The 24,276-nt window shown below is 41.4% G+C and overlaps 1 protein-coding gene and 1 long non-coding RNA gene across 8 annotated transcripts in view; one reads left to right on the top strand and one right to left on the bottom strand.

Moving 5' to 3' along the window:
- Window positions 1-8,036, top strand: part of CCSER2 (coiled-coil serine rich protein 2) — a 53,935-nt gene extending 45,899 nt beyond the window's left edge. For 6 of the 7 annotated variants that reach the window (XM_083740303.1, XM_083740302.1, XM_083740297.1 and 3 more), the window contains one exon: window positions 2,402-8,036. Coding sequence is in view for 6 of the 7 variants with exons in the window: in XM_083740297.1 (XP_083596423.1) it covers window positions 2,402-3,211 (810 nt within the window). In the remaining variant the exon portion in view is untranslated. The remainder of the gene's footprint in view (window positions 1-2,401) is intronic. The other variant, XM_083740301.1, reaches the window with a different exon arrangement.
- Window positions 8,037-13,263: 5,227 nt separating this feature from the next.
- LOC310845445 lies at window positions 13,264-23,808 on the bottom strand. The gene is made up of 3 exons (XR_014564742.1): window positions 23,228-23,808; window positions 15,334-15,481; window positions 13,264-13,506 (listed from the first exon to the last, which is right to left on the bottom strand). It is a non-coding gene; the product is annotated as an uncharacterized lncRNA (long non-coding RNA).
- Window positions 23,809-24,276: the final 468 nt, after the last annotated feature.

The raw sequence follows: 24,276 nt of genomic DNA, 5'->3' as shown, positions 1-24,276 counted from the left end.
AGTTATTTTCACTTTTGTTTCAGTCAAAATAAGATGGTAAAGCTTGTAAAAAATTATTGAGGTTTGGATGGTTGTGATGATGTACTGCAGTGTAGAAGTGTGCGCACACTCTCTTTTTCACTCACACATGGTGGCCTCCTAAATCCCCGATGATCATCATCATCCAGAGGGGCTTAGGAAGGAAGCAGGATGTTCTAAAAGTGCTTCTGCAACCTGATCAATGGATGATTGCTGACCTGAAAAAAGTACAGCATTTGTACATTGCATTCTGATTACCTGCTTGAGTTTTGCTTTCCTCCCTCTTTCTGTAGTGTATGGGAATCCTCCTAGCTTGATTCTGGTATAAGCTGTTATCCATGCATATATCTTGCAGTCACACCCTTTCCCCTTGTTACTAATTATATTACTTTATTTTGGGTCACTTTGTAACTGCTTTTAAAACTAGCTTTTCTGGGAAGCTGTGTAGTCTTCTTTCTCCCTCCCACTCTCACAAAACATTGTAGTCTTCCCTTCAGCCCTGCACAAAGTGACTATACGCATGCAACAGTGGTATGTCGTCTAACATCACATCTACAAAGCTAGGATTGCTATACAGAAATTCACTGAGAACAAAAATAGGCTAGCAACCCAGTCCTAACATATACAGAGCTGCATCTGCCCACAGTGTTGACATAATGATCATTGTAATGCCATTTTTACATTTGCGGTTTAACGTGTCGCATTGGCTCAGTTTGCAGTTGACACTAAGCTAAAACACAGCTTAGCATGAATGAGTAAGGCCTTGGATAGGAGATCAGATTCATTTTCCTCCCCCAGTTCTACTGCTCTCCTGTGAAATAAGCCACAGTGGGGACATCTCTGCCCCACAGGCCTAATCAGACCCACTGAGCTTCCACATTTGGCCCACTAGGCCGTTTTGGTTAAGCCATGCTCACATGTCCTAGCCCTCACATGTCCATAAAAAAGCTCAGAGCAGCACAGCAGGACAGGGGGAGCAGCAAAGCAGCAGAAATATCCTTTACAGGAACTTCCACATTTGCAATAAGCCAATGGCTTACAGTTGTGTGTGGTCCTGGTCTTTGATACATTCCAACTTAGGTATTTATGTAGAAAACTTGGGACTGGATAGTCAGTATGTTCCCCTAATTTGCAATGTGTTGATCTTGTGGGGGGCAAGGGTACTCCAAACTATAGTCTCCAGGTCTTTCACTTTCTAAAGTTATGGGAGAGGGAGGAGCACATTGATATTTCTTACAGAACTAAATGTAAGCCTTTGTGTAGGGTAGGGTTTTTTTAAGTGCCCAAAATTCCATTGGTAAAATGAGATGAACCTATACATAACATGCAGTGAACATAATAGGCTGCTTTATCTTACCCATTTCTGTCTGCTCTGACAGGTGGTAGTTTTTTGAGGTCTCAGGCAAAGATCTTCTCCAACCTTGCTACCTGTGTTCATTTAAATTGAGGCAGTATGAATGTGGCTATTGTACACAAAGCTCATGCTCTTTCACTTAGATATAAGTTCTTTGTTGTATATTTACATCCTTTTCTCAGGTGTGGCAATTGCAATATAATGTTCCTAAACTCAGGGTTCATTCTGTAAAATTGTTTTATGCAGTGACTTCATTAAAAATCTCTCTCTTTAATCTCTAGCTTTATAATCAAACCTTCAATTCATCTGTTTTCTGTTTCTTGAAAAAAGTATGTTCAATCCATTGCAAAGTGTTATTTTAAAAAAGGGGGCAGCAAATTCCTTATGTCAACGGCGGGTATGCAGCTCTTGCCCTAGTTGCAAAAGCATTCTGCAAGCTCTCAGTTCAGACCTTTGACAACAACAATCAGACCATCTGCTGGCAGCCCATTGAGCTGTCAGGGAGCCGGGAGAGAAGCTTGGCCTTACCTACAGTTGACTTGTGGCCCCTTTAGGTTACCTCAAGGTAAAGCAGCCCTCAACAGAAGAAAAGGTTTCCCCTCCCCACCTTACATAATAAAACCTTAAGAATTTTATTCATAGCTGTAGCGTATGAGCACGTAATAGGAAATTATAGGTGTAACTTCTCATTTACATGTGTGTGCCATTAAATTTGCTTACCATTTCTTGGGCATTAACGTTCTTTTTGCTACAATAGTATATGTGTGTGGGTTTTTATTGTTTGATCTGGCTATTTTTCCTGCTACAATTGAGTTAGTAAATTTTCCTCTGTGTTGCACAATTTATTTGAGATTGCTGGATTTTATTCTTTTGTTGTTTCAGATGTCTGGAATGTGCTTCACCTGTTTTTCAAATGTAAACTTTTGAGGGAAAAGCTGGATTTCAAATTACCCTAACAGATCAGTGTGTCTTTCATTTATATTAGCTGATTTTTACCTAATTGTTGGCATGTAACTCTCTCTCCTGTAGCCTCAAGTTCTACAGCCTTCCAGCCACCTTCCCAGTTTCACAGACCTCGCCCAGGGAAAATTAATAAAAACGTCACTCATCGGGGCCCACAATGAACCAACAGAAGACCAAAAGAAAAGTGCTGGCCATGAATCACAAAATGCTGCAGATGGCTCCTTCACCAATAGCCTAAATGAACTGAGCACTTTAAATACACAGTTAAATGTAAGAAAGTCAGAGGAGAATGCACATTCCACCAAGAATGTAAAAGTTAGAGAGAAACCTAAAGAACTGTCTGGTAGAAAATTTAATACGCTACATTCGCATCCCTCTTCTCACTCATCTTCCCAAGTAAATACTCAAGAAGTGCAGACCAAATTAGTTCTAAAAAACAATTGCTCACGGACAAACCAGGCTTCAGCGCCAAAGAGTTCAAGAGCCACCAAGACTCCAAAGCAGAATGCTTTAGTGCCTCCTCCAGTAACGGTTGCAGCAGCATCTGCAGATGGCTCTTCTGCTTCAAAGGAGCCTGAACAGCTGCCGCCAAGCCACCCAACACAACTGCAGCTGGCATCAAGTCAGACTGACCTGAGTCATAAGAGCCAGAAAATCTCAAAGCTTCGTCCTCCAACGATTTCCTTTAGGCCCAAGCAAATGACAAATCCAAAAATCATGATGCCTCCTGAATCTCAGAATACCTGGTCAAAGACAAACCACTCAAGGCAACTAATACAAGCAAAAGAAAATATGCAGAATCAAGATTCAAACATTCATTCTGGTGACTGTGTGGCTCCTAATCGGCATTCCCGCCTCCCTAAACCAAAGACATAATTGAAATCACGACTTGCATATGAACATCTCAATGTCCTGTATTGTAAAGCTGCTTACTCTCACCCTTTCTTGTCTCAGTCAAGAATCTTCATCAAAAGCATGCATGCACTGAATGCTTCAGTTCTTTTGGTACTTAACTATTATAGTCTAATCTCCCTTGATTTTGTGCCATTTAGAAGTCTGTGCTATCCATTGATTGCATTGCCCATTTGTCCCCTTTTAAGATTGTTTGGCTTAATACTAAAGTTTGAAATGGCTACTGGTTGCTAAGAGTAATGCACCATTTGTTTGAGGAGGACAGGCTGCTTGCTGGAAATCCAACCCTTAGTAGTTTGGACCACTGAATGTTAGGTGGTTATAGATACACATTTGGCTCTGACATCAACTATAAGTGATAAATTAGTTTTTTATCTTAAATCTCAGCCATAATTCTGACTCTGTATCTCAGAGACCTATGCAAAATGCTCCTATTTATTACAACAGTGAACCCAAGACTGTCTAAATGATGTATATTTGGTGTTGAATTGGGGTTTTTATGCCAGGAGGATCCCAAATTGCTGTAGTTACTTTTTGAATTTATATTTCACTGTTCACAAGCGGCAAACAAAATTTCACAGGGTGAAATGGATATTAGTTAAATTTTAAACATTAATCCACCCAAAACCTTTTCATGCAGATAGTTGTAAAATGGTTATGTGCTGTGACCCTGGGAATAATGACTCCGTGACACCTGTGTTGTGGATTTTCGCAACATAACTTTCATGTTAAGATTTAACTTAATTGTAACATTATTTATTAATTTATGTTGCTGTTGCAAGTCTTATGAACCCAACTTGAAATGTTTGCACAAACCTTTGCCATAAATGTAGGGATTTGAAAATTATTTTTCATAATAAAAGCTTGTTTTTTAAAGAAATATTTTTAAAATACACAGACACACTTTGGGAAGTCTTGTGGAGTCATAAGAACAGAACTGGTACTCTTTCAGAGATTAGTAATATTGCATTTGTGGCTAGTTCCTAGGTATTGAATGAGGGATGGAAAATGACTGGTAAAGGAGAAAAAACTCTTAGATACTCTGTATGAAGATGGTTGTAGTTTAAATATTTATGGCGCAATGAAGTGTAAAGATATACCTGTAACTTGCATTAGCAAATATGCAATAAAATGCTCTTATGAGAAACACTGCACACACCCCAAAACCAAATATGTAGTAGGTTATCTAAGTCTTACTCGAATGCCAACCAGAGAACAACGGTTAGAAGGTAGCCTTTTCAAATGCTGCCCTTTGTACTGTTAAATGAAGCAGGTGTGAGTACATTACAGTAGTAGGTTTGAATCCTTTGTTGAATGCTATCTCAAACATTGATACTTCATAAATGAAACCAGAGCATTTGCAGCTTGGGCTTCCTTTAATCCAAGAATATATGCCTCCCTCCGAAGGGATGTTGAAGACATTTCCATAAATCAAACATGGTTCATTAGTCATAAGACTGACCAAGAATATCCTCTTAGGTTAACTATATCTATGCACCTTAAACCTGTAAGAGCATATGTTTGTGATTGCTGTCCTCAACTAGGGAATACTCTCATCCGCCCAAGAATTGTCAACAGCAGGAAACATTTTCAAGATGCAAAGCTGGTCAATGGGAACTGCAGATTGTGAATTTTGCCTCCCAGCTCCTTACATTTCTGTGATAACTGATGGGGAAGTTCTATCATTGTAGGCTCCCGATGCAATTCAGAACCCTCTAAATTGCTTGAAGGCGGCACATGGGTCTACATGATTCCCAAGAAGTTATCCTTCAATATGCAAAGAGTCAGAATGAGGCCGACAGCGCCTGTATAACCCTTTTGCATAATGCATTAAAAGGCCTAAAGTACAACTAACTTCCTAAAGCAACACAACTTTTTTAAACATCAGTTGCCTTTTTGTGACCAGGGATAGGGTAATACGAGGTCCTACAATTTAAATTGAACAATGGTTTTCTCAAACCTTGAAATGGATTATAACTCAAATTCTCACATTATTCTGTTTAATTAAGGCAGACGAAACGCTTCCTTTTATATTCCATCTGTCCAAATAGTTTGATTAAATGGTTACTTGCTAGATGTGATGCTCACAGTAGATATTTTAGCATTTACAGTGGCACAGAAGTTTGTGTTACAAAAGTGTTCCTTTCTGGTTGGAGTCAAGGTGCAATTACAGCCTACTCTTTGAAAAACAAATATAGCATGATCCCATATTGACATATACAGCTGGTACTCAATGTTTTTCCAATATTCAAACATTACTGGAGCAGAGGTTATTGAAACATCTTCTTGCCCCTTTAGATAAATTCAGACATCTTGTTGAAGAAAAGAGACCAGCTGTCATTGGTAAATGAAGTTTTAGGAATAATTTAATTATATCTTATCATTCTACATCTACCCTTCTTAAGTCAATTTCAGTTCAGCTACAAAAAAATAATTTGCCAACCCACCAACATGTATAATGAGCAGTCTGACAATTTGCTCTTCTGGAAAGGAATTGTCACTTGCCCAGGGCAACTACTCTAAAAGCTGTTTTCCGTTATTAAAGACCTTTGCACCACATTTTAAAGCTTGGACTTTTACAGATTTCCTTGGATATAAATTAGAAATAATTAAATTATTTATTTTTTAAAATTAATATTACTAAAATAACTGTATTCCTCAGAGCACTTAATGAAAAGTTAGCGCTGGAGATGGTCTTGGTTCTATTTCTTAAATTACTAAAATATAGTACCTAATGAAAATGAAGTATTTTCCAAATATAATTTTAAGATTGCATGCCCCATTTTTTAAAAAAATGTCTGCCAATTTAGAAACAATGCAGAGGATAGCGGATCGATTACATGTAAGGTTTAGATGGGTAATCTAAATTGATTGTGCTGCCAGCACATGCAAACTTTGGGGTGGGCTGAGTTTGCCACTGTCCCTAGAAAAATGAGTTTTCCCCCTGCCAAAGGCAATTATCTGACAGAGGAAGCTTAGCTAGGGGCTTTCACCATCATGCATTTGTCAGTCTCTAAACTGGATATGTAATCTTTCCCCAAGTATGACTATATCAAAGAAAGTTACAAAGTATGTTGAGAAAGTTCAGAGTGTGAGACAAAGCTCTTTTAGGTGATGAGAGGGAAAACTGAAGGCTCATGGTGGTTTGGAGAAAGTGCTGTTTGGAGTGGACTCTAATGGTTATATATTTCAAGAAATATTAATACTTATTTAAAGGGAAGAAATGCCATTAGCACCAATAGAGATGATTATTCTAAATGCAGATATTTAAAAATTTGGATTTTGTTTAGGTTTTTAAATGAGTGCATTCTACCTTTCTGGATCCTCCTACGTTATGCAATAATTCCTAAAGTGTTAAACAGCTCCTCAAAACGTATATATATTGAAGATATCTATCTTTTAACAATAGCTGTAAAAGCGAAACAAAACTAATTTTGCACTTTATAAACTATGAGCTCCGTTGCTTGGAGTTGTGCCTAAATTTAATCTAAATGCCTGTGGTTGAGTTAGTGAAATAGTTTTTCATTATGCATTGGAATTAGAGTTTGGGCTTTTAAAACAATGGCAGCTTTCCATGGATGATGCAGCTTACAATTGCCGCCAGCCTCTTCCATTCCCTGCCACCTGTTCATTATTATCTCCAAATGTTCACTGTATCATTGTGCATTACTGCAAGGTATTGTCCCCCAAACACTTGTCTCACTAAGCATCCACTTATTTAATACCTAGCATTTGCATACTATCGCTAAAAAATTGGGAGCAATTTCTTTTGAAGGAGAGGCCCCTGGAGACACCAGAACAGAGGCTTAAATACTCCACTTTGTTCTTCAAGTTTTATACGGTTCAATATGATTTTTGATCCATTAATGAAACCATGTGCAATACCAAGCACCCTCCTCCCCAAAGTTGAGTGAATCATTTGTGTAATCAATGAGCATCAATTCTTTCAAGTGGTTCTCAGACAAACATATAACATGATCTCCCACTCCAGCTATGGTGAAGTTCAAGTTGACTGCACAGAAATCAATCCTTGGTCTCAAATGCTGGGTTTTTTTTTGTTGCTGTTCTAATGCAGCATACATACATAGAATGGCATTTGTGATTTCTTTTGTTCCTTGCATGTCAATACATGTGCATTCATGAAACCTTTCATATACTGGTAGAGTAATACGTCTGCAGATGAAACATAATTACCTTTTTTTTGGCATAACTATCTGCATTTTTGCTAGGCACGCCTTCTTATACCATTAAAATGGATATTGGTTTTGGAATGGGGTTTCCATTTTGTCTTTGTTTTCACCTGGTTGCAATGATTCTCTGACCACCATGGGCACAATTCAGGCAAAGCTAAGCACATTTAAGGCCTGTTGATTTCCATAGGTGAGTTTGGTTTGTGCTTGGCTCTCCCTCATTGAAATCAGTGGGACCTGTGTGCTTAATGCTGGTGAAATTTGTCCCGCTGAAATGCAATCATGGTCGTAGATCCGGGTTTCAGTCTCTTCTACAACCATGCTCTCAGAAAACTCCAAAATATTTTGATCACTGCTGTGGTAAAGCTGCTCACTGCCTACATAAATGTCAAAAGCACCACAATAAATTAATATTAACTGCAGTGTTAGTATTAAATTTGGTACTAGCTGCAAAAGTACCCTTAATACATAGTATTTCGTTAAAAAATATATTAAAGTAAATACTGTATATTGGAACTTGCTTGTAAAGATGATTTAAAAACTTGTATGTAAAGACTTTCCTCAGTGTTGCTTTAGTGAATAAAAATCATAATTCTGAATGTCTTTGTGTGTTAGCAGTCATTTGTCTGCATTTTTGTGGTTTGCTTGGGTAGATTCTGGGAGATGCAGAGTGTTCTGGATCTTAATTTTAAAATGAGCATTCTGCCGCCTAGTGTTATCAACAGAAATCTGAACAAATCACAATCCATTGGCTCATCTGAAATCGAATGTAATTTTAGATGAACAGAATAATGGAAATAATGGGGTAGGGACAACAATGGGTCCTACAAAAATGTTTTGAACACGTCCAGTCAAAAGTTAATGCAACTGCATTCAGTCGAACTTACTCCCAAGCTATGCATAGGAATTCAGTCATGCTAATTTTAATAAACTACATGTCCTGTTGCTTTTTGGATTTGGTGTGTAAGACTGCACAGCTGCTTACATTTTAAGACTCCTTGGGAGTAATGGCTTTGGGGCTGCCATGATGTGCTCTCTTATTTCTAAATTTACTAGTACACCACTGTGCAACAATCTTTTAAAACACTCTTTTCACTCATTCGGTATTAATCCTTATTGTTATTTGGTGCTATCTTGCTGTCCTCCTCAGAAGAAAATGTCTATATAATAGTTGAACATGTAAAATATTAATAGTCGGAGGGGACAAATATTCTAGTTAATGTACTTTCCTGCTTTTTAATATTGCATCAGTTTGTGCAGTCTCTAAATGCTTCTGCAGATTGCTGCTCTGAAAGTAAGGATTTCATGTGGGAACTTGGATTTCATTGGATATAAAACACTGCAATCCAGATACACATTTTGAAGCCAACACAGTCATTTGATGGGACTTGACTTACAGGTTCTTGAAATGTAGTATGCACTCCACTCACTCCTTGTCTTTCATAAAAAAACGATGTCAGGCCTACTGTGATTTTAGCGTGTGTTTCTTTAGCACCTAGCTCTGTGTAAACACTTATTTTTGTATTTACCCTTATCACATTTGTAGGCCATACATTTTCCAAGGATCTGGTAATTTCACCGCTGAATCCTCTTAACACTTTCATAAAGTGACTGGCCAATGTGAGTGAGCTCAAAGGCCTTGTATGAATTTGTACCCAGCTCTCTCTAGTCCTAACTCCCAGCAACCTGTCTACTGTACTACATGGGATGTCCTCTTCCAAATAGCATTTTAACGTCTCTTCGTCTTTAAGGTACATTAGGCAGATAGTCACTTGGGCAAGGACACCCATTGAACACAAAGAATTTAAAGCAGAATTTCCCATGTCCAGGCCCAGCAATCAAACCACTGCACCCAATGGAAGAGGCAGCTTGAGAGGAACTGGTCTACCCCAGCCCATAATGGATTGCAGTAAGCCCTCAGTTTATGTGGGGTTACGTTCCATGGATTGCTCCTTAAGCCAAAATCCCATATAGTCAAAACAAATGGGGTGCAATGACAGTTGGGATTGCCAAAGTCTATTTCCTCGACACCCGTCTACTTTTTAATTGTAAAAGAAAAAGAAACAGGTCAGGGACATAAAGCTAAATACACACAAGTTAAGTGCATGTAAGTTATGGGCTTACTGTATACTAAATCGCCTAAAGGTAAGGATTGAAGTCAAGGCTGAGATTTGTGCAACAAACAAGAGGCAAAGTACCAACTCTCTTTCCACAAATAGTAGAACTCTGAGGAAGATGGCTGCTTGCTTCCTGGTTCCCAAGTGGGCCCATGCCGTTTCTGAGCTAGCCCTAAGAAGTCTGAGCTCTAATGCAGCCATAGCCCATGTGGTACAACTCCCATGATGCATGACCATTGACCATAATGGCAGGGGCTAATGGGAACTGTAGTACAACAACATCTGGAAAGGCACAACATTAGTTACCCTTATTCAAATGTTACAAATTGATTGCAGGAGAGGAAGAAAGAGAAAGAGAAAGATCTACTATGGCAGCCTGAGTCCAACTAAATAATCAAACCAGGCATCACCCCCTGGCACTCAATCCATCTCAGTTCAAGAGGAAGCTGTTCCTCCTTCACCCAGTCTTTAATCAAAGCGCCTAGTATTTAGTCCCTCTGGCCAAGCCAAGTAACTTAGTTCAATTCAGTTCCAATTACTACTACTATTTAAACTGGAAAGAGCAGGCTGTGCTGTTGTCAGATGTGCCTCAAGCCAGGAAGCACCTGCTTTTCTCCAAATCAAGAGTGGAAAAGGGAGTGTGAGGCAAGAGAAGGTAATAGATGATTTAGAAGGGGATGATGTTTCACCATGCTGTTTTTGTTAATGTGGCCTTTCTTTTTCACAGCACTGCAATGGTCTCCAGTGCCGGTGCTTCTGAATAGCATACATTTTTTGACTAGGTAGTCCTCACAAGGTGATCTTACTACAGTGGTACCTCAGGTTAAGTACTTACCAGTAATTCGTTCCGGAGGTCCGTTCTTAACCTGAAGCACCACTTTAGCTAATGGGGCCTCCTGCTGCCGCCGCGCTGCCGGAGCACGATTTCTGTTCTCATCCTGAAGCAAAGTTCTTAACCTGAAGCACTATTTCTGGGTTAGCGGAGTCTGTTACCTGTAGCGTATGTAACCTGAGGTACCACTGTACTCAGTTTTTGCAATTTGTGTGGAATAGCCCCTGAGAGGAAAATCTGAACAGTTACCATAGGAAGCACAATCTAGTTTCTATTTCACACACAGAGAACGTGGGCATGACAAGGAGCAGAGTAAAATTGCCACATGAGTTTCGGCACCTCCCAGAAATTGTATAACTGCTTTCATAGTGCCAGTGGGCAGGCCTGTTCTTTCTGTCTTCCCCACTTGTTGTTTAAAATCAAAGGTTATGGGAAAAAGAAATGCTTTGCTTTGGCTGTTGTGCAGCAGAGGGCACTGTGATGCAAGCTAATGGGGGGGAAAGTGAATTCTAAAAAGGTGTGTGAAGCTCCTGCCTGCGTTAAAAACAGTTTCTTTGTGCAATGCCTGGGTCCTTGACAAATGCGGTTGCTGCAGTCTACCCCTCACGTCTCCTGTTCTCACTGTTGGGAGCATCACAAATTAAACACGTAACTGTATTCTGATTTTTCTCTCCCCCACTCACAATCTATTTGACAGTGAGCAGCAGCAAATTAGCTCAGCCACAACTCTTCAGCTGAAAGAAACTGTCATTACTCTGGTGGGAGGAGGGAAACAGAGAGTGATTGATAACCCAGGTAAATCAGAATGTTTATTAATGTATATCATTCATAGGCCTCATATTTCCAGCTGATTGCATTTATAATTCATAGCTATGGGAAGAAAAGACATGGGGAGAGGGTTGAATACTGTGGGACTGGGAGGGTTTCTCCTCACTTTGAATAGATGCCAATCCAGTAAAATCTTCATAAATCCTTCTGCAGTCCAATATAAGACTGCTATAAATTGCAAACTTTGGGACCAGCTTCTTCTACCCCACCCCACTGTATGTTCTACAACCAAGTTGCTCTTTCCCAGTCCCCAGAGAAGCGGCAGGTTGAACATATTTCTTTCTGCAAAAAGCATATACATTACCACTGAATTGCACAATTTCCCTCTTTTACAGAGACTAGGACTTGCCGATCAGAAGGTCGGCGGTTCAAATCCCCGCGACGGGGTGAGCTCCCATTGCTAGGTCCCTGCTCCTGCCAACCTAGCAGTTCGAAAGCACGTCAAAGTGCAAGTAGATAAATAGGTACCGCTCTGGCGGGAAGGTAAACAGCGTTTCCGTGCGCTGTTCTGGTTTTGCCAGAAGCGGCTTAGTCATGCTGGCCACATGACCCGGAAGCTGTACGCCGGCTCCCTTGGCCAATAAAGCGAGATGAGCGCCACAACCCCAGAGTCGGCCACGACTGGACCTGATGGTCAGGGGTCCCTTTAGCTTTAAGGAACTTGTATGAAGGTGTTGTACAAATAAGGGTAGGCTCATGGGGGGATAAGTTGTGCTAAGATGATAAGCACAAGCATTTCTGCTTGCCAAAGGGAGTGCTCTCCGCTCTCTTCCCCACCCTTCAGAGCAGATGTGGGACAAGAAGGGGGGGGGGCCATTGCGCTAGCAGGAGACTTTGTACTGGCTTCTGCTAGCACAGTGGGTTAGCTGGATCCAGCCTATGGAGTTGAATCCAGACTTAATTTATTCATCGCTTTCCCCAGTCGAGGAAGTCTGAAAGCAACTTACAACAAAAGTAAAATACAAAAAAATAATAATACATAGCATAATACTTAAACCAGTGGGGAAAAATAGTCATGTCTCAACTTAGTTTTCACCGAAATAAAGTTGACTTCGTAGCAGTGCCTGAAGATGGCTACAGTTACACGTAAAGGTTAACTCCACATTTGGGTATGGGTGTCTAGAGATGAACATGGTAGCTCATTTTTGTCACTCTCCAACTTGTAGAGGATGACCTTAGAAGCAAGGAACCTTCTGCAAAGCTCCTTGTTTGTTTGTTTGGGTAGATATGCATACGATTACTCTGTACATCTAGATCTGTGGTTCCCAATGTGGGGCACACGCCCCACAGGGGGGCAATTTGAGAATGAGTTATTAACAGTGAGTGGCCTTTTAGGCTTCCTCCACGTGAATGGGAGTTCACTTTTGGAATAATAAGAATTTTATGTCGGGGGGGGGGCAGAATTGGGATTTTAGAGATGCTTAGGTGGGACATGGCCCAAAAAAAAGGTTGGGAACCACTGATCTGCAGCCAACCCATAATGTATGAATCGGGAACCAAATAAACTTTCTGATTCAGGGGTGGGGCTTCTGGACCAGAGGGACCTATTCCCCCAGGCAGATTTGTATTTTTAAATTAATCAAAGGTGTGCTTTCCATAGCATATAAATCGTATGACCTGAACTTTTTCACTGGTTAACGAATGTAGAAAACTTTCACATATATGTAATTTCTAAAGGATTTTTGCTGTTTAAGCACAGTAAATTTTGCCTAACATGTTAATCAATAGAATTGCAGTCGTCAGGATGAAAAGCAACTCCATCCTCTGCTAGAACATAAAGGCTACAAGTATCATTCCAAATTTTGATGCCTGGAAGCATCTTCAGAGCTCTTACCTGTTGAAAGCAGTGTTTTATTGTGCTTTGGGCTGAATGAGATAATTGCACCACCAGTCTTTGAGGCCATAAACTATGCAAGTCTCTCTTTTGGTTTGCTTTGTTTGTTTACATTTCGCACAGAACAGAATTCAGTCAATAATTCCACCCTGTATAATACATTTTGATAAATACCTTTTAAAGTGCTTCCATCTGAAGCTATCCGACGTTGCGCTTCTTTAGAAAAGTGCTGATAGTCTTGAGAGAGAAAAATCAATCCTCTTTATTCCACATTCCAAATAGCCTATTCTCTCCCCAAACTAGGACAGTGTTCTTAGTGTTGCATGAATGTCTGGCAGTTTTCTGATATATGCAAGGCTGAATATGACCAAATGTTTGCTTCTGCCTCCGGCGCTCGTCATAACTTCTGCTCTTTCCTGTGGAGCTTGAAGATTACTGCATCAGCCTGCTGAGCTGACCTGCAGGAAAAAATGCAGCTGGGTTTTTTTCCTGGAAAGATGGATTTCTCCATGGAGGGCGTGAGAAATGGATGTCGACATGGAACCAGCGAGGAAGAGATTCATAAGGCAAGTGCTACTTGCATACCATTCAACAAGAACTAGGCTGCCTTTTTTAAACAGAGCCAGTCCAGGAGGATACCATTGCTGATGGTATCAAAAGTCAACAGGAGATAAGAAACCGGAGCAAAGTCACACACCTTCTGTCCCAGTCTCTGCAAATATTTGGATACCATTTAGATTTGGATCTAAATAATCTCTGCCATCCAAAAATGCTTGTAGTGGCCCTACCACAACCCTCTCCTTTCCTCAAAGGGGTATATTTGATAGGGATTGATAGTTGCTTCAGTCTAAAGGGTCCAGAGCTACCGTAATTTCTTTGGGAACAACCACACCACTGCCTCTTTCAAAACAACAGGGACCACCCCTCATGCAATGAAGCATTAGCCGGGGTTAAGCTTAAAGGTAAGGGGTAAAGGGACCCCTGACCATTAGGTCCAGTCGTGGCCAACTCTAAGGTTGCAGCGCTCATCTCGCTTTATTGGCCGAGGGAGCCGGTGTGCAGCTTCTGGGTCATGTGGCCAGCATGACTAAGCCGCTTCTGGTGAACCAGAGCAGCGCACGGAAACACCGTTTACCTTCCTGCCTATTTATCTGCTTGCACTTTGATGTGCTTTTGAACTGCTAGGTGGGCAGGAGCAGGGACCGAGCAACAGGAGCCCACCCTGTCGCGGGGATTTGAACCGCCGACCTTCTGATCAGCAAGCCCTAGGCTCTGTGGTTTAGATCACACCGCCACCCACGTCCCTTCGGGGTTAGGCCTAATTTTCTCCAAATCATATCGGAGACTATTTCTCAGGACAGTCCCAAGCAGCATGGCATACTGTTGAACATATGGTTCAGGAGTTTTAGTCCAAAACATCTGGTGGGGGTGCCAAGTTGGAGAAGGTTCAACAAAAGCATGCCCAAAGAGCACCATTTCCAGTACTGGAAAGGTTGGAAAGGAGTTTAGTGAGCCTCCTCAGCCACGAGTTACTTTTCCGCTGATGGTCAACACTAGCTCACCAACAGGGGTCACAAAGGAGGATCCATTTGGACAGACTCTGTAGGCTTTGTTGTAGTACACATGCTTTGTAAGCAGTAGGTCCCAGATTTAATCCCTGGCACCTGTCTCCAGAAGGGCTGGGGAAAAGCCAGTTCTGAAACCCTGGAGAACCACTGTCTGCCAGTCTTCAGCTTGTTGCTCTCCTTTTCAATTGCAACTCCTATATAATTCCTAAATACACACCATGCTAACTGGGGATAATGGGAGTTGTAATCCTTCTAATGGAAGGTCTCAAGCTGTGGAAGGCTGGTGTAGGCAATCCTGAGCTAAACCGACCAATGGTCTGACTAAGGTAGCTTCCTGTATTCCTAGTACGTAGGACTTCACATACATACCACCCATCATAGAGCCAGGCTAGTAAGCACCATCACAATCACTGCTTGACTGCCACAGAATGGCTTTTGAGCGCCTATTCAGCTCCATTTTTAGAAAGCTAACTTGAGATCAGTTACATACCCCAACTCCTGTTCTCACCAGCTCTCGCTTGTGCCATTGTCCCTCCCCCAGACTCACATTTCAGAAGTCTGATTATATCTTGTGACTTGCTGGATGCCTGTAAATTACCCCTTTGCATGGTGACCCTGGGGTATTGTAAGTATTGCTGAGCTTTTTATCATCATAACTCTGGTTGACACCAGCCTTTCATCAGCATTAGATAAATTGACATTGAATTAACCTCTTACCAGTGAAACCATGGAAATCGTTTTTCATCAATGTTCCTGCTCCTCGGAGGTGTTTGCTTGCCGTCGGAAGCCCCCAGCATCGGTCTTCTTTCCATCAAAGGTACGGTAATAATTAATTTTTCTGTGCTTTGGGGGTTTGGGTTTATTTCTTAGACAAACAGAACAAACATTGTCAGAATTTATTTTCAGTTACTTTTCTCATCTCCGCAGCTCTGCAGCTTTGATAAAAGGATCTCATCTCCATGGGTTGCCTTTAATCTACTTCAATAAAATGTGAATAATCTCATCAACACCTTTGGAGACTTAACTCCACCCAGCTGGAACACAGGGGCTCTCTGTTGTGGTTGCCAGGCAATGCTGCAGTAGATGCTGAACCTTTACAGGATAAAATATTCTTACTGGTAGCTGGTGGAAAAAATGTTGATAGCCTGGGTTGGGTTCTGAGGTCAGGAAGCTTGTGTATCCCTTAACCGTGGGATCCTGATTACGTCAACCATAACTATCCAGAAATCAAAGTGTGGTTGATGACAGTCCAAACATTTCCTGCAGCATAGTGCAATCCCCTATGGCCTATACAATGGAGTAAGCCCCATTGAATACTTACTGTTGTGTAAACATGCATAGGGTTGTTTTGCTAGCCAACAGAGGTCCAGCAGTTGTCTCCAAACAACTCACAAACAAGGTACAAAAAACACTTTTTTCTTGATGTTTGCCCACTACCTGATATTCAGTGAAGTTTCACTCAGTGCAGACCTCTTGAAATTAGTGAACATGTAGCGTATTTTTCTGTGTATAAGACTATATTTTTTCCTAAATTTTTGAAGTTTAAAATAAAGGGTTGCCTTATACACGGATAGCACATAGTGCATTTTCTTAATTTTGGGTTTTAAAAAATAGGAGTTGTCTTATACATGGGGGTGTCTTATACATGGAAAAATACTGTATATCCTGTTCATTATACATGTTTATTAATTTCAATTAATGATATACCATGAAATGCTATACAATGAATTGAAAAGGATGTTCAGAATAACTTTTGTAAAAACAAACAAAGCAGAAGCTTTTCTTTAGGACTTAGGGACAGAACTACCTAAATTGTATAGAAATTTATTTATGTCTGCTACTACAGCAGCAATAATGCTACTTGCCCAAAAGTGGAAAGAAGCAGAAGTCCCAGCAAAGGAAAAATGGATGCAAAAATTTATGGAAAATGCAGAAATGGTGAAACTTACTGGAAGAATAAGAAATGAAGATGACAAACCGTTTATAAAAGAAATGGTTTATTAAATATTTACAGATAAATTGCAAACAGATAAAAACATTAGCAGATTTATTGTAATAATCTGCAGTTTCATAAGAGTATATATTTAAAGTAGATAATTAAATGAACAAATTTAATGGATTTGGATATGCAGAAAATATTAAAAAATAAATTTAAGGAACCACAGAAAGAGGGGGAAGTCAAACTTTGAAAAGTTAAATTGTAAAACTAATGAAATGTATAAACAAAACAAAACAATGAAAACTAATGAAAAGTATAAACAAAACAAAACAAAACAAAACAAAACAAAACAAAGAAATCAATGAACACGACTAATTTCCATTAATTTCAGTAAGACTACTCTGGATAAAACTTGGTTGAATACCAACCAAGTTGTTTTTCCACAGTGTATGACATTTCACAGTTGATCTCATCTCCCTTTTTTGGGGGGGGAGTCATGACGGGACGACGAAGAATGAGGCTGCATGGCTGGCACAGCAGCGATTTACACTGCCGTCCACGCCCCTTCGAAGGCACCTGGTTGGGTGCCTGTCCGTGGGCGTGGTGCCAGCCAGGTGAGTGGGAGGCAGGGGGCTAATGCCCCCTGCTTGAGGTGGAGACCGGCTCCCGCCCACAACCACTCCCCTCTTTTGCAGGAGGAGAGTCTCTCTGGATAAAACTTGGTTGAATACCAACCAAGTTGTTTTTCCACAGTGTATGACATTTCACAGTTGATCTCATCTCCCTTTTTTTGGGGGGGGGGTCCACTAACCATGTGTGGAAAACCAAGTAAGATTTCCCTTCAACACCCCCCCTTTTTAAACTAAAGGCAGGCCTGTCTGGCTTAAGTTTAGTCATACAGTTTCACCTTCATAAAAATATGGGGAAACTTTTTTGTACTTGCTATGGATAGTAGCACCTGTTTCCCTTCAATATGCACTACTACACTATCAATTAATTGAAACAGGAACTTTTGGCCCAAGTGTCCCTATTTTCCAGGGATGTCCCTGATTTAGAGAAGCCGTCCCTATTTCTAATGTGATCCTGGAATGTTTCATTTTTCCTTTGCACATCCCTATTTTCGTTGGAGGGTATGGAGTTATCTGACCCTGAGCCACCTGAAGGCAATCCTTTATAGGGAAGTTATTTTAATGTTTAATGTTTTATTATGTTTTTACATATGTTGGAAGCTGCCCAGAGTGTCTGGGGCAACCCAGTATGATGATGTGTGGGGTATAAATAGTAGAGCTATTATTATGGAATGGGATGTCCCTGTTTTCACCAGAGAAATGTTGGAGGGTATGTTATAGACATTTGTGTAGCGTAGCAGCATTACAGAGTGTACATGTAATATTTTGGTTCATGAGTGGGTACATTTTGCCGCACATGCTATTTGGGGAAATTCTCCTTACTTCCAGACAATACAGGTATCTGGCTTACTGAAGAATTACACATACAATGCAGTAGCTCTCTCAAAAGTCCACACAGACCATCCAACTACCCTGATATGTGTGGTAAATACATAAGCATGACTTTGCACAAACAGAACAGTGTAAAGTACAGTTGTGGCTGACAGAAAACCTCCAGGTTAGATTACCTCAATAAACTTCTGAAGATGGTTGGAAACTGCAGCTCAGAGTTCAGTAGCTGACTGGGGCAAGACAACCCGAGCATCACCAATCTTAGTATGACTGCACGGACCCCTCTCCAAGTGCTCTCTCTGGGAGGTGTGAGAGGTGATGACAAAAAAATCTGGCCTTTTCAGCTCCCAATCAGTGGAACATTGTCTCCACTGAAGAACATCTGGTGCCATCAATTGCTTTTAGGTGACAGGTAAAAACGTTTTTATTTATCCAGAAATTTGATCCTTAATTTGGAGGGTATCTAGTCATATGCAGCCTCTTGTTGTGCTCATCCTTTAAGTGAGATGGGGAGGATTTGCTCCAAACACACACACACACACACACACACACACACACACACACACAGAATTTGGATTAGCACTTTAGGCCTTGTTTTATTTCTGGTGTGTGTGTGTGTGTGTGTGTGTGTGTATACAGTGGAATCTCAGTTGTTGAACGTAATTGGTTCTGGAAGACCGTACGACTTCCAAAACGTTCGACAACTGAGGCGCAATTGCTGGTTGGCAAAATCCATTGAAAAAATGGAGAAACGCACCTTGGAAGCCGTTCAACTTCCAAGGCATGTTAAAAAATGAAAGCATTCACTTTTGGGTTGTTGGCGTTCGAAAGCTGAAACGTTCGACTTCCGAAACGTTCGACAACGGAGGTTCCACTGTATACCTTAAATGTTTCCTATTATTTTCTTTTTTTTATCTTGTAACTTTCTTTCAGGCACTTCAGTCCAAAAAGCAACAAATAAGGTTAAAAAAAGGAGCTATTTTAATACATCATGTGTGCTTCATTTTCTGTGTGAGAGGCTGTTGGGATGCCTATAGGTAAAACTGACAAGAGGAGAATGCAAGCAGGGAGGTTCTGATAGGTCCGCAAGTACCTAATTGCTCTGCCAGCTGGAGCTTGAGGAACCTGCAGGACTTGGCTCCAACACTTGCCATTCTGTAATAACTAATGTTAGACTTAATGGAGAAATCAGGTCACTGGTTGCTAGCAAAATGCCCATTTTATTACAGAGACTCCTTTCATCTGCTGTGCCTATAATACTTTTACAGCTCCATTAAAAAAAGATTTCATTTTCCCTTTACTGTAATGGCTTGGGTCATAAATGAATTAATCTATTAGTTAGTATTCAGGCAAACTCTACCGTTCTATCTATACGGCCCTCTTCATCACTAGTTAAGCAGGAGTTAATGGACTCTTAGAATTAAGTGACCTATTTGGAGTACAATAATTTCTGTTGGCCTCAGTTTGCAAGAATTTTGACACCTCAGTGCTCTGGTCAAGTGAATATAGCATCCTCCCAGCTAGGCCTCTAAGCTGTACACTAGCTTTTCCCTCATGTGTAACTAATTACTCTCTACCATGTAGCTTCAAGAGGAACTAAATAGCCTTTGTAGACAAACGTACAGTCCTGATGAGGGAAGCAGAGTCCTTCCTGATCATGGTTTTTCCAGTATCTTATCAAGCAGTGAGTTCTCAACAATGAATTAACAGATAATTTGAAATATAAGGTTATGAGGCCTTCTACCTATGAGTACCAGATGCTGGGGCAAACCACAGGAGAAGTTGGCCACCTCTGAGTTCTTCTTGCGATCTTCCAAAGCCATAAACTTTTTGGATGGATCCAGCAAAGCATTTTTTTAATGTGCTTCAGCCTAAGGAGTGGAGTCGCTGTAGAATGTAGAAAGGAATGGCAAGGCTCTGATCAGTGCCTAGAGTCATAGTTCCCTAGTCACCTTTCTCCTGGAATTCATATCAAAGTGGAGATTTCACTTGAGAGGGCTGCATTTCATCAACAACTTGTTCTGCAGTGCCCTGAGTGGCCTAGATGTGGCTTCAGATCTGGAAAACTTGTTTCAAATCCGTGTTCCGATAAGAGGCTCACAGCATGACTTTGGGAAAGCCGCTATCTCCCAGCCTAACATTTAGGAGGAAGGCTAAATCACCATTCAAGGAGAATGACAGAATACAAAATATACCAAAATAACAAGATCTCCTTTGCAATATACAGTATACAGTATGGCCTATCTTCTGTAGTGACAGAGCACCGCTGCTAGCAAATATTTCACAGCAGGGAATTGCAGAAGCATTTTTACCAGTGAGAAAAGCAGCTCTGCTGCTTTCTGAAGAATGCTTTCTTTTGAGAGAGAGATACTGACTTCAATGTTTCCCTGTTGTGGAAAACACATAATTGCAACCCTGTTGACTAGGGTTTGGTCGTATCTGGCATACACAGAAACTTTGAAGCCATTTTGAGAGTAGGCAGATGGTGTTCTTTTCAGTCCTCCATCTAATGCTGAACTTGGGTGACCTGTGCAAGCATCTTTGTAGGCAAAATGGGAACTGAAGGCTTAGAAGTCAATGACACTTGTGTGCGGACAGGCCTGACTTTCTCTGGTCTCGTGTGAGCAAGGCTCACTTTCAAAGAAAACATTGTTCAGGCGCTTGCTTCTTCGTGCTGGGGAGGGGAAACAGGAGGTAGAAGTTGGCAGAGAGGGGGGAAGAGGTGAATGAGCAGCTGAAAGCTAGAAAGGCAGAAGTGGATAAGATGGTACCTAACACCAAGGAGGGACGCAGGTGGCGCTGTGGGTAAAAGCCTCAGCACCTAGGGCTTGCCAATCGAAAGGTCGGCGGTTCGAATCCCTGCGGCGGGGTACACTCCCGTCGTTCGGTCCCAGCGCCTGCCAACCTAGCAGTTCGAAAGCACCCCTGGGTGCAAGTAGATAAATAGGGACCGCTTACTAGCGGGAAGGTAAACGGCGTTTCCGTGTGCGGCTCTGGCTCTGGCTCTGGCCAGAGCAGCGATGTCACGCTGGCCACGTGACCCGGAAGTGTCTCCGGACAGCGCTGGCCCCTGGCCTCTTGAGTGAGATGGGCGCACAACCCCAGAGTCTGGCAAGACTGGCCCGTACGGGCAGGGGTACCTTTACCTTTACCTTTAACACCAAGGAAACTATCGTTGATACACCCAGGAGCCTCACCAAAATGCTGGAGAGGCTGCACCTCCACAGGCACGTACCTCCACATGTGGGAATGTCCCCAAATCCAACTTTTCTGGACATCAGTCATATAAGAAATACACAAAATAACTAAGGAGATATTAGAAGTAACCACAGAACTGGCCCTACTCAACATCTTCCAAGATAACAATGTCCGTTCACATTATAAAGAGCTCATAACCCACCTACTCTCATCATCCAGAAACATGATAGCCAGGCACTGGAGAGAGCTGTCAGGAGTAAACATGGACCAGTGGTATCAGACAGTATAGGAAACAGCCTTACTAGAAAAGTTAACCAATAAACTGAAACTGACACAGGGACAAATAGAAGAAGACGCCTTCATCACATACACATTCGTAATACTGGCATACAAGTATAGCCAAATACAGGTCTAAATTCACACCCCTAGATTCTGTTCAATATAATCTCTGAAGTTGTTGACTCAGGGCCTGGTTTGGTGAGTTACCAGCACTTAAAAATTCTCCTCATCTTTTTATATATTGTAGCTGCTTAAAAGCCTCTTGAGTTTGCTGATCTACCTCTGCTTTTTATTGATTTTTTATGGTCTTATATTTTTCTCCTGTGTTTGTAAGCTATCAGGGAACCTCCTGCTGAAGGTGTGGCATATTATATTCACCAAAAAATCGGTCAGGGATATCTGATTTCTTCTCTTTGTTACCATTTCCCCCAGTGAGTTTCAAAACTAGCTTACCCTTGTTACTTGTAAGAATTTGTCAAGAAGGGCATTTCTGAGGTGCATTTAACTGTGTGTGCAGAGTCTGTATGATTTGAAAGAGAGAACCTGAACTGAATTAGGCTAATTGATCACCCTAGGTTTGTTCCAAATATGTTTTCTGAGGCTGCGTCCTGTTGAGGTAGGATGGCCAACTTTTTAAGCTGTCCCTTCAGAGTGAAAAAGAAGGAGTCAATAAAACATCTCACCCACAACCTTTTTTGTTTATGGCTTTATTGAGCTACACATTTACATACACACTTTACCCTAGTGTAACATGCAAGTTTTTGAATGTTAAAGTCTGTATATTCCAAAGAAGAGTGTCGGTCGTGTGTATGATCTGAGCTTCTTAGCTGTGATTTTGCTCTTCGTACTTCAACATGTTCTAAAAGGTTGAAATGGAAGCAGCTGTTCAAAGTCTTGATAACTTGCATGGTGAAATAGTTATAGAGAAGAACTGGAGAGTTAGCAGAGAAGGAGCTGGGGCAATGATTGGGATGTGGGGACAGTGCAAGAAATAGTGTTATGCCACCCTAACCTAAGGGACATCACATTAAGGTTACTACATACTTCAAGAGATGCTGAATTTCATACAAGAAAAAGAATCCTGTGGCGGAAGCATAGAAGCTGCATGCAGCACATTGAGATACAAATATGAGCAGAATACCTGGTGCAGACAGGTTTTATATCTTAACCCAGTGACAGCAATTCAGACTTTGACCTCTGCAGGTCAACTAATCTGAGGTTGACATGCAGATGGAGTGTATTATGGGGTGCATGCCTAGGCTCAGACTTCATGCAGATGGTTGTTTCAAGTTTATCATACCGTCACACCCGCAGCGAGGGTCTGTATGTCAGAGGAAGCCTGCTGTAATTGGTAGAAACTCAAGTCAGACATTTCAGACCTTGCCACTTCATTATGTCATGTGTCTAAGGAAGAATCAGACAGCGGGGAGATCATAATGTCTCTGCCTAGGTGCCAAATTTAGCTTTTGAGTGGCACCCTTCCGCCCCTCGCTATCTAGTAGTTTGCAAGACTGAAAGAGAAGCGGCTGTAATTGGATATTGTACGAAGGGGCACTGTGCTGGCTTCAGTCAGTCTGCCCTTTCTGAGCCAAGCTGCTTAATGAGAAGAGTCAAGAAGTTCAAGGTCACTCCAGGAGCTGACTTCCAAGTCTGTCTTTAGCTAGAGCTTTTGCTTTGATTGAACTTCTGGCAAGGGGAAAGGGAATACATAACTAAGGAGAGCCATTTTTCTTACCTTGTGTGAGCATGTCATGAAGGAGTCATGTAGAACTGTAGTCAGTAGATGAATAGTATAATGAGGCTTTAATTCTGAGCCATAACACAGTCCTGGAAGATCAGAAGTAAAGTTGGGATTTGAGCATATCCATAATGCTTTATTCTCTACTGAGTGCTCATCCACACTTATGCTTGGCCTGTTTTCTTAATTGTATTGTGTACCAATTAATTCCCCCAGCATCCGAGAGCTTTTCTCATTGTTCTGCGCCTTGCAAAAATCCAATCTTATCCACTGACTTGAAGCTCAGTTAAGCAAAAATCTCTCTTCGGAATTTGCATGCATCTGGATCACTTGCTGGATCATCACCTTGTTGTGGTGAGTGGGCTTGCACCTTCCTATGATCCTTGTGAGCAAAGCTGTCGGGAGTCTCGTACTCCCAGTAGGGTCACCCAAGACGGTAAGCTCAAGGGGGAGGAGCTAGACAGAATGATCCAAGAAATTCTCAATGGCAGCACAGGCAGAAGATAACAAGTGGTATGTTACAATGGCTGTGGAGGCAGATGAAGGCTGCAGCAGATAATAATCTACGAGTCACTGTGACACTCGTGCCATCAGAATAGAGCCTTACTGCAAAGACGATGTGTTGGTCAGCATGCACTGATCTAAAGAAATACACAAATAAAACAAATTCATGCACAGGCATTTTCCAAAAACCCATCCCAAACCCAAAGCCCCATGGTAACGGGGAAAGGACCGTGAAATCTGGAAGCTGCTAGTCATGAACTGGCACGTGGGCAGTGGATACAGACTCATTTGTTCTGACTCAAGGAATGAGGCAGTTAAGTAGCTCAGCAGCTGTATCCAGGACTGAGCAGCCCTATTTAGGATCCACTCTGCTTACCCCGAAAAGGGGGAGGGGCTAGAAAAGGTGCCCTGAAGATAGCCTGCCTCACTTTTTCCCTGACTGGATTACTGCACTCAGTGGGGTCACCACCCAGCGGTCGTAAAAATTGACCTTTGGAACATGGAATACCCAGAACAATATAACAAAGATAATGAGTGTCCTG

The sequence above is a fragment of the Podarcis gaigeae genome (genome assembly GCF_964106915.1).
Source record: "Podarcis gaigeae genome assembly, chromosome: 5".
Lineage (NCBI taxonomy): Eukaryota > Metazoa > Chordata > Lepidosauria > Squamata > Lacertidae > Podarcis > Podarcis gaigeae.
The sequence above is the reverse complement of the archived record's forward strand: the minus strand, read 5'-3'. Positions and strand labels throughout refer to the sequence as shown.